Source organism: Balaenoptera musculus, chromosome 5 (assembly GCF_009873245.2).
Source record: "Balaenoptera musculus isolate JJ_BM4_2016_0621 chromosome 5, mBalMus1.pri.v3, whole genome shotgun sequence".
NCBI lineage: Eukaryota > Metazoa > Chordata > Mammalia > Artiodactyla > Balaenopteridae > Balaenoptera > Balaenoptera musculus.
This window is the reverse complement of record NC_045789.1, coordinates 117,842,062-117,858,954: the sequence shown is the minus strand read 5'-3', so window position 1 is coordinate 117,858,954 and position 16,893 is coordinate 117,842,062. Positions and strand designations below refer to the sequence as shown.

Sequence of the window (16,893 nt, the reverse complement as noted above, 5' to 3'; positions counted from 1 at the left end):
ACGGTAACATGATGTAGATTCTTATTGCGCAATACTGAAAGGGAGGGAAATAAATAAGCCATCTCTCGATGTTGCTGGCATACCACCCTGGGACACCAAACATCTCTTCTGCAAGGCGCTAAGCTCAGAGGATGGCACGGGGCCCGGCTGAGATCACTTCGTAGAAGCTAAACTTCAGAGCTGCGGGGTCCTTCATGGGATCGCTGATGCTATGATTAAAAGGTTGATAATTAAACCGACTTGAATCATAGGCATAAATAATTAAAAAAACAATCCCTGTGACAAGTCTCAGAAGCCAAGGAAGAAGTGCCTCACTGCTGGAGAGTTATTTGTTTTGCACTTAATAAAGGATGAAAATGTTTGCTTGGAGCATCAGGATTTAAAGTTATGACATTGATGAGAGTATATGTTTGAGAATTAATTGGTAGAGGGTGGAATTCTCTTGATAGGATTCCTTAACCAATTTTTTCTGAGTCGTTTCCTTAGTGTATACATATTATTCTGAAAGTAAACTTTTGAAAGTTGCCTTAATGCCCCTTTTCAGCCCATAAGAAACCATTTATCACGTCCAGTGAATATCCACAATGCACAAAGCACCCTACTAGTTCTGCCACGTAGTTTAGCTCCATCTAGTAATGCAGTTTTAGATTAGAAAAGCCTATTGGCTATTTAAATGGAGAAACTACTGAAAACTCTGACGTGCATTATCTGAAAACCCACAGCTTTTATAATATACTACCTAGCATCTCAAAGCCAAGATATATTTTACCTAATGGTAACTTTGCGACGACTCAGAATCGCTTATTGTACAGAAAATGCAGAGAGCAGCATCCAGATAGGAAAGCGTTTCATAATGGCTCAGGCGCATGCCCAGGGGTTTGAGGAAATCAACCTTTTCCCCTAAATTGACCCAAAAAATATTCAGGCTTAGTGGTGGGTTTGTGGATTGTTTTACCACATATAGTTGAATAGCAAATTTTGCTGCAATTGAGATTCAAATGACTATACTACAAACTCCACTAGACTTTGTTAAGGCCTGCATTTTGCCACTGTGAGCGATTTATTTGTAATATTTAGGACGTTTTTGTGAGCTGCAGCCTTGAAACCTCCTTTTTCAGCAAATTCTCAATTTTCAGGGGCTAAGGTGGTTGCCAAGCTCCAATTTTCTTCTTTCTTGTTGAGTCAATTAAGGCTTATTTCTTTTTTTGTCTAGATACCTAGTGGAAAAGGTAAAAAAGCACAATATCAAATCAGTCAGTTTGCAATCTGCTGTATTTTTGATTTAAAAGATGGCTGTAGGAGTTGGGCATGACTGATTCGTGCGGAGTTGTGGGTTCCAGCTTTCCAGGATGTCTCATTCCCTAATCATGCAGATCATTATCAGTATGCCTGTCTAAGATCCCATGACCTTCCCCCAGTCTGTCCCAGCCACAAAACCTTTCCTGACAATCTGTGCTTCCTTTTGTGAACATGGAAAAACTGCTTTGTGTTAAAAAAGACCCCATGCTGAGAAACTTTATTCTCTAAATCATAGATTGTCAGGATTTAGATGTTTGAGTCAGGGAGAAGGGAACATCCAGTCTTGCCTGGAGGATCAGAGCTATGTGGGTCACATTAATACAAAGAAGCCTTATTTCCAACCCAGGTGCAGAGTTTCAGGTAAGTGATTTTTGGACGTAACATTCCACATTATCTTAACTTATAGTTTCCAAGGAAATTGGGACCGTTAGTCTGCTTTTCAGCCCTGACCTACTGACACCAGCTTACACACAGCCCTGCCTGCATGTATCAAACACTTCATGTTAATTTTACCTTAATTTCTCCCCTTACAAATCCTTCTCTTCTTTAGGGAAGTGCCCAAATAGTTCTTCAAGTGTTCAGGCTCCTCTGCTGCAAGCCAATTAATATACCTAACTTGTTGTTCCTGGTGGTCTTTATCAGATGGGCTTTAAATCACTCTGTAGGAGTCTATCTGTCACTTAAGACTTTCTGATTTATACACTGGTTATTTACACATATTTCTCCAATTAGACTGAAAGCGATCTCAAGTGTAGCATCCACATTTGTTAATTTACCTGTAGAACATACTTAGAACAGTACTTTGTACATGGTAGTCATTAAAATAATTTAATGAATGGATGAACCATGAACATTAGGAAAGTGGGTTTTTTTTTTGTCTTTTTTAAGATCAAATTTATAGAGAGAATGTTTTGCTTATCTCTTTTAAATTTTATTTATTTATTTATTTATGGCTGTGTTGGGTCCTCGTTTCTGTGCGAGGGCTTTCTCCAGTTGTGGCAAGTGGGGGCCCCTCTTCATCGCAGTGCGCGGGCCTCCCACCATCGCGGCCTCTCCCGTTGCGGAGCACAGGCTCAGACGCGCAGGCTCAGTAATTGTGGCTCACGGGCCAGCTGCTCCGCGGCATGTGGGATCCTCCGGGACCAGGGCTCGCACCCGTGTCCCCTGCATTGGCAGGCTGACTCCCAACCACTGCGCCACCAGGGAAGCCCCAGGAAAGTGGTTTTTAAATTACAGAACTGAGGAATGATAACTAAGGATACTAGAGACTAACACACTGACTCTATTAATTTTGTTATGCTCTTATATTTAATTTTGACTGCTTTTTATTGAACTTTTTCCACTTGATGATTAATAAAATATCACTGGGGCAGTTTTTTTTCCTATTATTTTAATATTTATTAAGTAAACATGTATTTGATGTGTAAGTTTATATTAGAGTCTGTTAAATTATTTCAAAGTGATCGGTTCTGTGCTAGGTTCTAGACCAACAGCAGAAGCATAATGGCAACCCTGGAGTGTATGAGAAAGAGGCTTAGGAACAGGGAACACTGGCTGGGCTTTCAAGGATGAAGAATTCATCTTATATTTAGTTTGCTACTAAGTTATTTCTTCAGTACAAGCAGTTATTTAAGCTCTTTTAGAGTCAGGGTCATCAATCTACGGCTAATTTTGCTTGTTGCTTGTTTTTCTAAATAAATTTATTGGAACACAGCTAGGCTCATTAATTTCCATATTGTCTATGGCTGCTTTTGCAATACAATGGCAGAGTTGTAACCATATGGCCTGCAAAGCCTGAAATATTTACTCTCTGGCCCTTTGCAGGAAAAAAAAAAAAAAAAAAAAAGACCTGTGATTTTTGCTTTGGGGAATCAGTTATATTCCTTATCTGTAAAATTGAGATAATAATAGCAGCATTATACACATATTAGATGAAAAATAATGATTTTAAGTTGTAACACTTTACTTTTAAAATGCAGATATATAGAAGCAGAATACATAAAAGTATATACTATTTTGTTTGCTCTATTTTAATTTCTTCATTGTATTAAAACATTTTATTAAATACATGAATTAAATGAATGCAAAATTAAGAAAAACTTAAGGGGAACGTTTCTCCATGGAAACAAAGAAAAATTTATTTACCTTCCTGAAGATAAAAAGCTAGCAAGTCTCTTCTGTTAAAACCCGAGGTGGTGGCTATAGCTGAAAACCACCCTCCCTTCTCCATACTCCTCTTCTACTTGCTGGATTCTGTCTGTATTTTCCTTACCTGGTACCAGGAATATGCTCGGTCTGATGGGTCAATGAGAATGGTGATGATCTTGGCTTTGGGGACCAGAGAAGCTGCTCTTTTAGGCGCTTCCTCTGAGTGGAAGTAATTGGCGCTCTTCTCAAACAGAAAGTCAGTGGTAACATTAGATGGGACTGGGAAGAAATCCATATACCTAGAAAAGAAATATTTCTCAAAATAAGACTGGTTTATACTCATACCCTGGTGACTGAAGCTGTTAAAAATGTCCCACAAACAAAATTCATTTGTTTCTTAAACAAAAGCCTTTTTCTTTAAGGCATTTGTCCCACAAGCCTGTTGGCAAGGAAAAAATGTATAGAACACTAATAATGTATTTCGAAAATGCTTTTCTAAATACATTTTCTTTTTGTTCTACTTAATATCAAGAAAAAAAGGTATGGGAGATAACAAAAATGTACACATAGAGTGATCAAATGGCAATAATAATCAACCTAACTGTATAAAATGTATCTAAATGCAGAAATATTTTACAGAGAAAAATGTGAGTGCTCAACCAAGAAGAAAATTTGATCGAAACAAATGATGTGTTCAGTTCAAAGGCATTTTGAAAAAACTTAGACAAAACAGTTTTTACTTCATCACAAGAAAAAATAATTTCATTCCCACTAATGTATTGTGCTGCTATTATATTCAACTATAAAGTATCAAAGGGCAGAACAGATCTGATATAAACACTGCCCATTTCCTTAATTTTTTCCCATATAGAGCCATTTATATTCTTTAGAAAAATTATAGAAGTTTAAAAAGTATGTATATATTTTCAGATATAAAATACTATCAAATTTTCCAAGGTCCGGTCCTGTATCCTTAAGTGTGGTGAGAATTCAAATCACCAGCAGAGTGAGCACAGGAATACCTGTAGCCTCAAGCACAGAAAGGTAGGACATAATGGGTTTTGTATAATATTCCATTTGTACAAAATGTCAAATATAAATGAATTCAGCAGATGATAGTCGGTATTTCTGAAGCACCAAGGAACATCTTTAAAGGAAAAGGGGCCTTTTTAGAAAGAACACGCAAATTTAACTTCTAGGGTTTCTTACATTTTATAATAATAGCCTCACACTCCACCCACACCCTCTTCAATTCATAAGCCACTATGACTTTGGGTTACCAAGACAAGGTAGTTCAGTAATTACTGAACAAGAGAATCATTAACATTTATGTGATGACTTCTTTTTGCAGTGTGGTGTTTTCAGTCACACAATAAAGCTTCTAGTAGGATTCCAGTTGTTACCATATTACAAAGTTTGGCTGGTACAACAAAGTGATGTCTTGAAACTCAGGGCAGTAAAGAAATCCTTTTATGTTTTCTGGAAATTGCCTTGTTGGTGATATGTCATTCTGGCATCCCTTTCTTTTAGGGGTAAAGACATATATAAACATTTCTGGAAAGTTTGATCTGTTAACTGTTCTGGTGTACACTCTATTTATAGAAAGTGCCATATTTCAGGATACTTTTAAATTTAGACGCCCACACTTGTTCCAGGGGTGCTAAGGTTATATCAAGTGTCTAGTGGTATCTTATTTGGTCCAAGCTTGTCTCAAGCTTGCTTATTCTCAGCAAGGGTCCAAGAATCACAAAAGAAGGGCAGGATAACTTTTAATTTCTAAAAACTGTCCCACCTTCCCAGTAGTCCTCTATACCTACAACACTTTGGGCCTTGAAAACTTCCTCCAGCAGTTCTGGATCTTGGACCCACAAGGCTCCAGGGGCTCACAGAGAAAGCAGGGGCCAGTTCTTGTTTGCCTATATGCCCATGTTTTTTCTAATATAGTGGCTGGTACTAATAAGCACTTGAAAAATGTTTGATGAATTCATAAGAAAATAAAGAATTCAGCTTCATATTTCCAGGGTGGAAATACATCCACGTTTGGAATATGAATTCAGGTTATTCAAAGAATTGGTGAGCAAAAAACTAGAGTGGTTTAACAATATGGGGGATAAAAGCGAATGCCGGCCTCATTTAAGCTTTGCTACTCTCATAACAGCTCAGCAATTTTTTTTAACTGAAAGACATGATTTTTTGCAGCACTCCACATTTATTTGTTTCTTGGGTTGACCCTGTATTTTTAAGTGATTTTACTCAAAGCCAAATTAAGATGTTTAGAGGTTCCAAATGTTAACAGGATTTTATGGCTCTCCATGTGCCACTCCAACCATCCACTTCCTCCCCAGGTAATTATAAAAAAATAACACCAAACCACGAAACATAAAACTTAACTGTATGCATAAATCAAACATTTTTCTTAGAGATTCTGATCTCGAATCTTGGCTATTTAATCAAAGATGGAGTTTTCTCATTTTCACTTGCCCTGCTTTGCTTGTGCCCTAAGCCTGTGTTTAGGCTGCCGGTTAGTTAGGGCAGCCCTGGTTTTGCCCAGTTCTCCAAGAAGAGCAGATCCATGTATCCAGATTAACTAACTGTGCCTGAGCTTCTGTAAGTGACCTTGGCATGCTGAGACACATAATCTTCAACCTTGTGGCTCTGTGGTCCTAAAGGATATGCTGAGGTGCTGACTGGTGCTTCAGGGAGAGGTAAGGCCAGTCCGAAGACTGAATACATTGATGTCCTTGAGAGCAAAACTCTAGTTATCGCTAATAGATTGACATTTGCAGTTACCATTATTTGCTCTTTGTGTTAACTGCCTTTTATAAACACACAATTTGTCAATCAAAAATGTTTACAGTTGGGGTATTTTAGTGAGTTATAATTAAAATCTTTAATTGTCTTTAGTCTTCTACTTATTTATGCCATCTCTTTGTAGGCCCCTTAAGGGATTTTTAGTTTCTGTTATAGTGCCTGTACACATTACTGTCTATGAACAGCTTTTTTTTTTTTAATTGAATATTCTCACAGATATTCTTAAGTCCCAGGGAATCCAAGTATTATTGCATTCCTCTCCACTTCCAAAGCAGTTTTTAATCACCCCCTTTAGTTCTGATGTGAACATCACTTTATTCTACTGTATACAAGCATGTATATTGATATTTGAGTCAGTGGGAAAATAGTGGCCGAAGTAGTTGATGGGTTTCTTGATTCTCACAGCTGTTATTTAACACTACTGCAATTAATTAATATCAAGCACTATACTGAAGAATTGGCAGGGAAATATATAACAATTAGAATATATGTAAATCCTAGTAGGTGCTCAACTTATACTCGATCCATTTCTTCAGCTTTCCATTTGGATGGCTCACAAGCAAAACTTGAGGGGGTTGATACATATAAAACAGAGATTATGCGATTTGACAACAGAAGTTAATATACACCTTTCTGCTAAACTACATGCAAAATGTTTATGTTCATGCTCTAGAGTTATTATAAGAATTTACTCTTTTATACCACTTTCTGCCCAGAATTTATATCTTAAAAGAAAGACTTCTAGATACATTTTATGATTAACATGTCTGTTTGCAACATTTATTCCTGCTACATCACATATTCTGTGTATATTGACATTTTAACTTTTAATTTTAATTTAACTCTTTTCCTTAGATGGTTGATATGGTTCTAATTTCAAAGGCCAAAAATTAAATTTTGTATATTGTTGATAGCTTTTTTATAGCTTTCATTACTCATAAAATGCATACACATTTCTAGTTCTATTTATTTATTTACATTTGTACCAAAGTAAAAATTGAAAATTATATATGTGAACTGTAGCATCACTTAAATGCAAAGTGCATAAGAACAGAAAGTTATGAAAGTGTTTTCTTAAGAGTAGAGAGAAATGAAATTCCTGTGTATTAGGTATTTCTCTTTTTATCTGTAATTACCATCACAGATAATTAATGCAAATTAAAATTACATGTAAGTCTCTTGAGGCGACAAGTCCCTTCGTAACCTGAGAAAAGTTTGTTATGAATAATTTTCGTGCTCCTTCAATCAGTTTCTAAGGCACGGAGGATGACTTTTATTTGTGGCTACAAACTTAAATGTTTATAATTATAAGCGCTAATTTTATACTGTGCACAGTACATATACTTTTAGATTTATACTAATAACCCATCTTACCAATCAATCCCCCTGTGGTAGTTATTTCTATTAAAGAACTGTACCTCCTCAAAGGTTTTTGGGCTGGGGGAGTTACTAAGGATGGAAGGATGCATAACCAGGAACAGATACAAAGCAGTGGTTCCTGAAAAGATAATAGAGGTTCAGAGATTAATTAAACAAAAACACAGTTTCCTACTATTAGCATTTCAAAGTCATTAATAAACTAAGTGTTTCAATGATCCAAACAGACACATATAAGTACTCCTTGAATTAAATTGAATAGATAACCAGCATCTTAAAAGAAGCAAATTCTAAAAAATGAGGACAGTGTGATGTGAGAAAAGGCCTGTTGCAGGAACTGGGAGAACTGGCTTTTGACCTCAGTTCAGTCACTGACTTGGTCTGTGTCTTTGGCTTTTAGCTTCTTTGTCTTGACTTATTAGTGGAAAATCTCCTGCCTTGATTATTTCCTAGGCTTTCCTGAGGACAAAAAGACACATTGTATCTGAAGATATTTTGATATTAATAAAGTACCGTATAAATGAAAGCTATCATTATTTAATATGAGATGTTACATTATCAGATTAATACTTGGGTTTCCCTATAAAGTTCTTCCCGAGGCCTATGAAAGCTTATTAATTTGAGACAGAATTTAAACTTTTTAACCAGTTTAAGTTTGAATGCACTTACATACCTATAAAAAGTAGTGCCAAAATTGTTTAAATTGCTAAATTTGAAAAAAAATTGGTGCCCTTTGTTAGTGACATGACAAAATTTGCATTTTTGGGAAGAGAATGGCACATCACAGGTACTCATATAGATTTGTTAAAATAACTGTCAACAGCGATATTCCCTAAAACAATGAATTGGAAGAGGCAGTGTTCCTAGATTATACCTGAGCCAAACAATGAATATTTTATCTACAATCACAGATAACCTACGATATACGAGGTAAAAATGTTCTTCACAAACTTGACTTAAAACAGTGCTTCTCAAACTTTAGCATGCATCAGATTTACCTGGAGGCTATTAAAACAGAGAGCTGGGCTCTATCCCAGAGTTTCTAATTTAGCACACTTTAAGAATCACTGACTTAGAAGAAATATGGGACAAAATCTAAAACTTATTGGGAAAAAAAATGTTCCATTACTTGAAATCCATAGTAAAGCTTTCTAGAGCATGATCTTTATTTATTTATTTATTTAATAAATTTATTTATTTTTAAATTTTTGGCTGCGTTGGGTCTTCGTTGCTGTGCTCAGGCTTTCTTTAGTTGCCGCAAGCGGGGGCTACTCTTCGTTGCAGTGCGCGGGCTTCTCATCGTGGTGGCTTCTCTCTTGTTGCAGAGCACGGGCTCTAGGCGTGCGGGCTTCAGTAGTTGTGGCACGTGGGCTCTAGAGCGCAGGCTCAGTAGTTGTGGCGCACAGGCTTAGTTGCTCCGCGGCATGTGGGATCTTCCCAGACCAGGGATTGAACCCGTGTCCCCTGCATTGGCAGGCGGATTCTTAACCACTGGGCCACCAGGGAAGTCCTAGAGCATGATCTTTAGAGTCCGATAACTTCTAGGATCAAGAGTTTTATTTCCAGCACTTACCAGCTGTGTGAACTTGAACAAAAATATCTAACCTGAGTCTTAGTTTTCTTATCTGTGTAGTGGGGAAGAAAATACTTAGCTATCAGGGCTCTATGAGGGTCAAGTGAGATAATCTAAGTGAAAGTACCTAAATAGCTCCATATCTAAATATTAGTAAGGTATTTTTAAAAATAATTTTATTGAGATAGAGTTCAGTAATGCATTTTTTAAAAATTGAAAAGAATATAGTATTTGTAAAGACAGAAAGAATAGCTATTACAATGTGAAAAAAGAAAATAGATTAATTCCATTCTCAGATCAACTGATAACATTCTTTTCTGAATTTTATTTTTAAGAATTGTATTAAATCATGTTATTTGCTTTTAATAGCATGATGAGCATTAATAAGACAAACAAAAAATGAATACGATCTAATCATTTGCATAGTCAGTAAAAGGCATACTGTAATTTATCAGTGGTCAAAAAATTAAGTTGTGGTGTTTGAATTCTATCTTTATCTACTCATATTCTTGGGTCTGAATAAACTGTCCTCTCTGTGTGTGTGTGTGTGTGTGTGTGTGTGTGTGTGTGTATCTCAACTGCATAATCATAGACACACATGTTCAAAAAAAGCTTCAGTTTTTATATTTTTGTTAGTTTCAACACTAAAAATATTTGAATATCCAGATGACTATACATCCGTGCAGAATTATTCAGAAAAATACTTTTGGCAAAACTGCAGATAAAAATGAAGCTAATTAATTTTTATGGAACTGATATAAGAAGATATGTTTGTCCATTTAAAAAAATAATCTCATTGGGCTTCCCTGGTGGCGCAGTGGTTGAGAATCTGCCTGCCAATGCAGGGCACACGGGTTTGAGCCCTGGTCTGGGAGAATCCCACATGCCGCGGAGCAACTAGGCCCGTGAGCCACAATTACTGAGCCTGCGCGTCTGGAGCCTGTGCTCCGCAACAAGAGAGGCCGCGATAGTGAGAGGCCCGCGCACCACGATGAAGAGTGGCCCCCACTTGCCACAACTAGAGAAAACCCTCGCACAGAAACGAAGACCCAACACAGCCATAAATAAATAAATAAAAATAAATAAAATAAACCCAAAGTTTAAAAAAAAAAAAATCTCATAAAATATCAATATATACAACAATATGGATGAATCTCAAAAGCAATATGCAAGTGAAAGAAGTTCAACACAAAAGATTACATATTTTATGATTCCATTTATGTGATATTCTAGAAAAGGCAAAACTATAGTGGTGGAAAGTGGCTGTGGCTGAGGATTGGGGAGAAAAAGACATGGAGATCATGGAAAAGACTCTGACAAGTACAGGTTTCTGGTAACTGACTATACTGCTGAACTGAATGAATAAGCATTTTCAGAACTCTGATGGAAAACTGATGAATTCATAAAAGTGCTAACAAAAGATCAAGATGAAAAAAAAATTAATTACATGGGACTGAGTGAACTGATGAGGATGATTATAATTTTTGTGACTTGCTGTTTGAATTAAAAAAAAAAAATCCTACAAGGACTCAGAAGAAAAAGACATGGAGAAACTTTTTAGGGAGACAGAAGTGTTCTAAATCTTTAATGTTGTAGTGGTTATACCACTGTGTACAATTTCTAAAATTCATCAAACTGTGCATTTAAAATGGGTGAATTTTACTGTGTGTAAATTATACCTCTATAAAACTGGGAAAAAATTCAATTTCTATAAAAAGGAGATAAAAATCCCCTTCCAAAGGTAAATGTCATCTACAAATTGTAACATAAACATTTGGAAACCCAGATGAGTTAAAGATGACAAGTAATTCTGTCATCTAACTATGATATTAAAATGTCTGCACATCTAGCACAACACAAGAGGAAGCATATCCTGCAGGGCTTTCTGAGGCAAACTTGATCTTCCAAGCTTCAGAGAGATGTGATTGTTAATGACAAAGCTATGTGATGACAGTGGGAGTTCGCTAAAGAGACTTTAAATGTCTTTCTAGTTGCTTCTTGACTTTAAATAGATAAGGACAAGTGAAATAAATAAGGATAAGAGAACTATTTGTCATATTTATTATTGTTTTCAGATTGATATTTGTAAATGGGACTAAGAGAAAACGAATAGGCTAAACTTACTGTGTGCATTACGTAGAATTCTCCCCAGTTATTTCTAGAGAAATGAGGAAAGGGAATGTATTCCCTTTAGGAAGGGTTGAAATGGCTGTTTTCGGTGAAGCTAGAAATGAAAAGCCCCAAATAATTTATCATGCAGGATACAGCTTGAATGTCCGGCATTTTAAAGCTTCCACCGGGCTTCATTTTAATACTGATTCTTACAGAGACAGGAAGTTTAAGGGAAAAAATTGCACACCAATTTAAGAAAAAGCGCCAAAGATTTCTCCTGGGTATGAATAAATATCTTTCTTAGCACAAAGTTTTGTTTACGTCTAGGAATTCTGCTTGTCAAACATCTTTTATAGACTTTTAGAAAATAGTCATTTCTGCAAGAAATAGTCTAGAAATAAACTATATCAGGAAGATGGCAGGAAGAGGCTAAATTTCCAGAAGAGTTAAAGGTACTTACATGTGTCCATCTTGACTTTTGATGAAATCCTGTCAGTCACTCTCCAAACATGTGATTAGTTTTGATTTTAGAAATGTTAATAACACCACTTTTCAATTAAGGTCTTTGGAAAAAACATAACTTTTGCCACCAAATTGACTGCTGGATATTCAAACTGTGTGACATGTATTTTCATCCTTTTTACTTTAAAAAACACATTATTGAGCTAAACAAAGATTACGTCGGAGAATAAAATGTTATTCATTCATCAGTATTTATAGGCAGTTTGAGAAGTCATTGTGACATGAATTCACTGTCTTCTCATCAGGATTTTTACACTGTTTGGTTAATTATAACATAAAAATTTCTCACCAGTTTTCTGGGGCCCTATTACCAAGAATTTTGGTAAGCGATCACAGGTTTTTTCTTTAGACCAAATGTCTCTGTGGCGTTTGTCATCACAAGGATTCTAAACAGGAGAAGAAAATAGAGTTGTATTTTTGTGGGTGCCCATTGTGTGCTAGAGTTTTTCAACTTCTGTCCTTGAAAAGATATCCCAGGAAACAAGGCTATGTGTCTCCTTCTTTTAGTGAAAGTCTTGAAGTGGCATCATGGAAGATTTCAAATAACTCCTTTCCATACTGAAGTTGAGTGTCTACTGAGGAGGTGAGGGAGGGGAGACATTTCCATTATGGGAAAACAGCCTCATAGCACTGCAGGTTTAATATTTTTTCTGCTATTGGCAGTTCTATGTCTTAATTGTGGGTGTGTGGTTTAAGTTTTAAAATAATGAGCTTGTTGGGCAGAGACTGTGCTTGCGCTAACCTAAAAGAAGATACACTCTCAGCATTCAATAAGTAACTGAAATTTAAGGTGTCAGACTTTTATTCTAAGTAACTTTGAGCTTTCCTGCTATGCTTCAAAGAGAGATAGATCTGGCTGTAATAATATTTAAAGAGACAGCAGATTCCTTTCAGCTGCCTTCAAAGGTCAGTAAATGTATGTCTAAAACTATAACTTTACAGACTGTGATACTAAAAAGCACTAAATTTCAGTGAAAGGGTAAAATGAGGGTGAATTACTACCTTAGGGAATCTGCTTTTGGTCTATAGTAGTTAAACCAAACCCACTGTGCAAGATGTATCTAGAACATCCTTAATTTTAACCTCTAAGTGCATATTACGAAAAGAATTAATGGCACCTTTTAATATTATTCAGGAATAGGCAAACAGGACAACACTCTATTTCTATTCAATTACCACTATAGATACGTGCAGTTAAATAAACCTTCTGCTTATTTAGCATAAGCAACAGATTTTAAGATTAAAGTAAGGGTATTCTTTTTGGCTGTTGGTCTAGAAAAAAACGTGGTTTCACCTGAAATAATATGATTTCAGTTTAAAAATAAGGTGTTAAATTAGCAGGAAAGTTTCATGTCTTTCCAGTGGCTAACACCTGGTGATGTTCTGTAGTGGTTAACATAAAAAGATGGGTGTTTTAAAGTCTTAACTGCAAAATAATATGCAGTGATAATTTTATAACCACCAACATTAACCTACTAAAATGTGTAGTTACGTTTCTTCTTGGGGTTATCTGTTTGTGCCCAGGAGGTAATTAGCTCAAGTTCAGAGCTAAATAAATAGAATATAAGTGCAGAGCTTACTGTAACTTCAATCTGTGAAATTTACTGAATTCTGCTTCTGAAGATCATTATTATTATACCATCAGCTCTGTCAGTAACTCTCATTTAGAACATTGATTCAGAGCACAGTGGCCTGGAATTCTTTCCCACTCTGTCACATAGCAGCTGTATGACCTTGCTTAAGTGTCTCAGCCTTTCTGTGCCCCAGTTTCTTCATCTGTAAAATGGCAATAATAAATACCTACCTCAAAGGGTAGTTGTGAGGATTAAATGAATGAACATATGTAAAGAACCCAGTCAGACATGTAATAAGCACTATGTAGTTGTTTGCTAAAGATTATTACTTTCCCCAGATCATGGTGTGGGGAATCTAAGCTCGAAGTATGTTTTTGCAATTCTAGACACATGAGAGTGTAAGCTTTGAAATCTGGGTCATGCCTGGAACAGTTTGAATATGCCATGTTTATGTGACATTTTCTCTTAAGAAGCTCAGTGATTTTGCCACTAAACACTTTCCTCATGTCCAAAGTAATTCCCGATAATACTTTTGAAAGCTGACTATATTCTGCAGCTGCTGGTGTACCTCGTGGTTCAGAAGGAGATGTCAGTTCTGAACTCTTCTCACCTACCTCTGTAATGTCATTTAGTCATGAGAGGTGATGTGCTCAAGGCTGACCAGCTGGCTACCTGTCTAACACACGTCTAAACCATCTTCTGCTCTTTCAGCCTATTGCAATCTGCAAATTGATCCCTCACTCCTGATTCAAAACATTATATCCACTGAACCTCTCACTGAGCTTTCAGAATTCCATAGTTTCTAATGGGCACAGGAACAGAGAATATGGCCCACTATGAAGTTTCTCAAATCTACTAACACACAAAATGTACGTTATGTTTTCCCCAGGATGCCTTCACTTTTCAGATTTGGATTACCTCATAAAACTCCAAGATATGTTTGTGGGATTCATTAATAATACCAATCATTGACCCAATCTTACCTGCCAGAGAGGGTCTTTTTGATCAGGAAAGAGCTCAAAATATTTATGAGCCAGCTGCACTGGAGGCAGAGTCTGAAGTCGCAAGTTGGTCCAGCTCTGCACGAAGTTGGCTAGATTGACAAATGTATATAATCCCAGTCGGTCATTCCCATAGTTAGACAAATGGGTCATGAAAATGCTGATCTGAAAAAGGCAAATGAACTTCAGTGTAAACACAAGTTATTTTAACCCTAGGGGGCAGTGCAATCACAGCAATGCTAGTTTTTCTTAAGAAGTCTTTGCACAGGGTTTCAGTTCATGAAACGTTTTTGAATTTTGGACATATCTCAAATACTCTATATTAATGCACTCTGGAGGATGTGTTATTAGCAAGACTTGGTGAGCATTTTTTTCCTAAGGTTTTAATGTATTTCATAACAAAAAATGAGTCCAACTGCCACAGACCCACGTTGGTGCAATTCGACTGATGCTGAATAACACATCCTAGATGTTCACACATAGTGGCTTCATGATATGTGAACTATTCATAATTTGAGGCAGCAGGAGGTTGAGATTTTGTAATTTCAATCAACTTAATCTGATTTGTAACATAGTATGTAGAATTAATGGATATAAATAATCAATGAATTGTGATTATTAGCATTAACTGAATATCCTCTGATTTGTATTTATTAGAGGCCATAATGACAAAAGACTAGTGAATGAATTTTTACTAAAAGAACTATCAACTATTTTCCATCAATGACACTCTGAAACCCTTTTCCATATTTATTGAGTCTACTATTTCCAATATTAAATACCTCCTTTAAGAAAAGTTTTCAGTGCTTGGCTAGATAAACTATTCCTATGGAAGCAGGTGTCCTAGATTGAATCCACGCATTGAAAAAAAAATTATAGCAAACATGGGGATCTTTTTATAATAAAATAAATTTGAATTCTTTAGGTTTAATTAAATTGGTCAGGAATGTACAATGGGCATTTTTAAAGCTACTGCTTAAAGTGAATGCAAATAGCTTTTGTTGGTTAGTGTTGACAAATGGAAATAATTCTGCATGAGATTTTCAATGGCAATGAAAACCACTGTGGCATTTATGCTGCTATAAAGAGATCATAAAAGTAATTCATGGGATAATAGTATGCTCCTAAAATATATAACGTCATATGAATGAATAGTAATAATGGTTATTATAATCATCATAATAATGAATATAATAGGTTCATTCATTAAGAGACTGGCTGAGAGAAGTATTTAAGAAAATTTATTGAGGTTAAGTGGCAGAGATGAGAAAGTTTTGATATGAAGAATCAGAAAAAATATAATTACTTACAACTATGAGTAAAAGGAAGCAGTAATATCCTATATTATATAGAACAAATCACAGACTTTAACATGAAAAGCTTCAAGTGTGATCAAGAATATTTAATCGTGTTTCTGTTCACTCTGTCTGAATATATTTTAAATCTTAGAACTTTCACAGACAAAATACTTTAAGGGTGATTTTAAATAGCTACCAGCAGACTGATACAGTCATGGAATTGATAAGTAAGACTTTTACCATTTGGGGTATTTGTGAAAAATGAGACTTTTAAAACCTAACCTTCTGGTTATTTTTTATAGTAGCTTCAATTGTTTGACCTTTCTCACCCCCTCCTTCGTTTCCTCCAAAATTTATCAAAACAGTAGTCTATTGAGAGATTTAAGAAAATCATACTTAAATGTGGAAGTTCTTTCCTGATAACCGTTTGAAGCAGTCTTTCATCATTTGTTTAATATGCTACATTTTTCAGTGTGGCCCAATAACAATGGCAAAATGATATTTCAAGTGCCTTTCTATTAAATTTTTTCATACAATGTAAAAAAAATACGTTAACCTAGTTAGCCACTAATTCAAATTTATCGTTTTATTTTTCTGAAAGATTTATCAAAAAATCTGTGTCTGTATTTTACTTTAATATCTGCATTGGACAGAAAATGAAAAACTTAGAGATACTGTTTGACTTTCTGATACTAATACATTTGACCTCCCTTTGAATTTACTTTTCAACCTTGGAAAGCATTTTATGCTGTGACATTTAAAGCAGAGTGCCACTTTTTTACTTGTATGAGTGTAGAAAGTAAAAAATGCTTCTCTCTCTGATAAAAACAGAAGTGACCCAAAGTGAGTATGAGCTGGTTGATGACATTGCTTTTGCTGAGACTGAACCTGATTGGCAAGAATTAAGGTAATACTTATAAGGTGTTGAAATTAATCCTGTAAAAGAAAAGCTACTTAACCTCCGACCAGGGAAACTTTCCTAGGTTTTCAATTCTATTTTTGTATATCAACTTTAACATAATACAAAGTGTACCATAAGCAAAAGGACTGCTTCAAAGTGATGGTTTTGTAATGCACATCACCTCATGACACTTTTAGGCTTTGGACTCAAGCCTGGGATTTGTTTTGTGCTCCTAAAGAAATACAAGGCCATAAAAGGAATATATAATTGGTCAGGA

General features: G+C 35.7%; 1 protein-coding gene across 3 annotated transcripts in view; it reads right to left on the bottom strand.

Moving 5' to 3' along the window:
* Window positions 1-39: 39 nt before the first annotated feature.
* LOC118895162 (bifunctional heparan sulfate N-deacetylase/N-sulfotransferase 3) overlaps window positions 40-16,893 on the bottom strand; it is a 141,186-nt gene continuing 124,332 nt past the window's right edge. Inside the window, exons 7-11 of one of the 3 annotated variants that reach the window (XM_036851962.1) lie at window positions 14,400-14,582; window positions 12,132-12,228; window positions 7,633-7,756; window positions 3,572-3,746; window positions 40-209 (exon numbers count right to left, since the gene is read on the bottom strand). In XM_036851962.1, coding sequence (XP_036707857.1) covers window positions 168-209; window positions 3,572-3,746; window positions 7,633-7,756; window positions 12,132-12,228; window positions 14,400-14,582 — 621 coding nt within the window. In that variant the 3' untranslated portion in view covers window positions 40-167. Of the gene's footprint in view, window positions 210-3,571; window positions 3,747-7,632; window positions 7,757-8,025; window positions 8,095-12,131; window positions 12,229-14,399; window positions 14,583-16,893 lie in introns of those variants that run through there. The other 2 variants (XM_036851963.1, XM_036851965.1) reach the window with 2 other exon arrangements.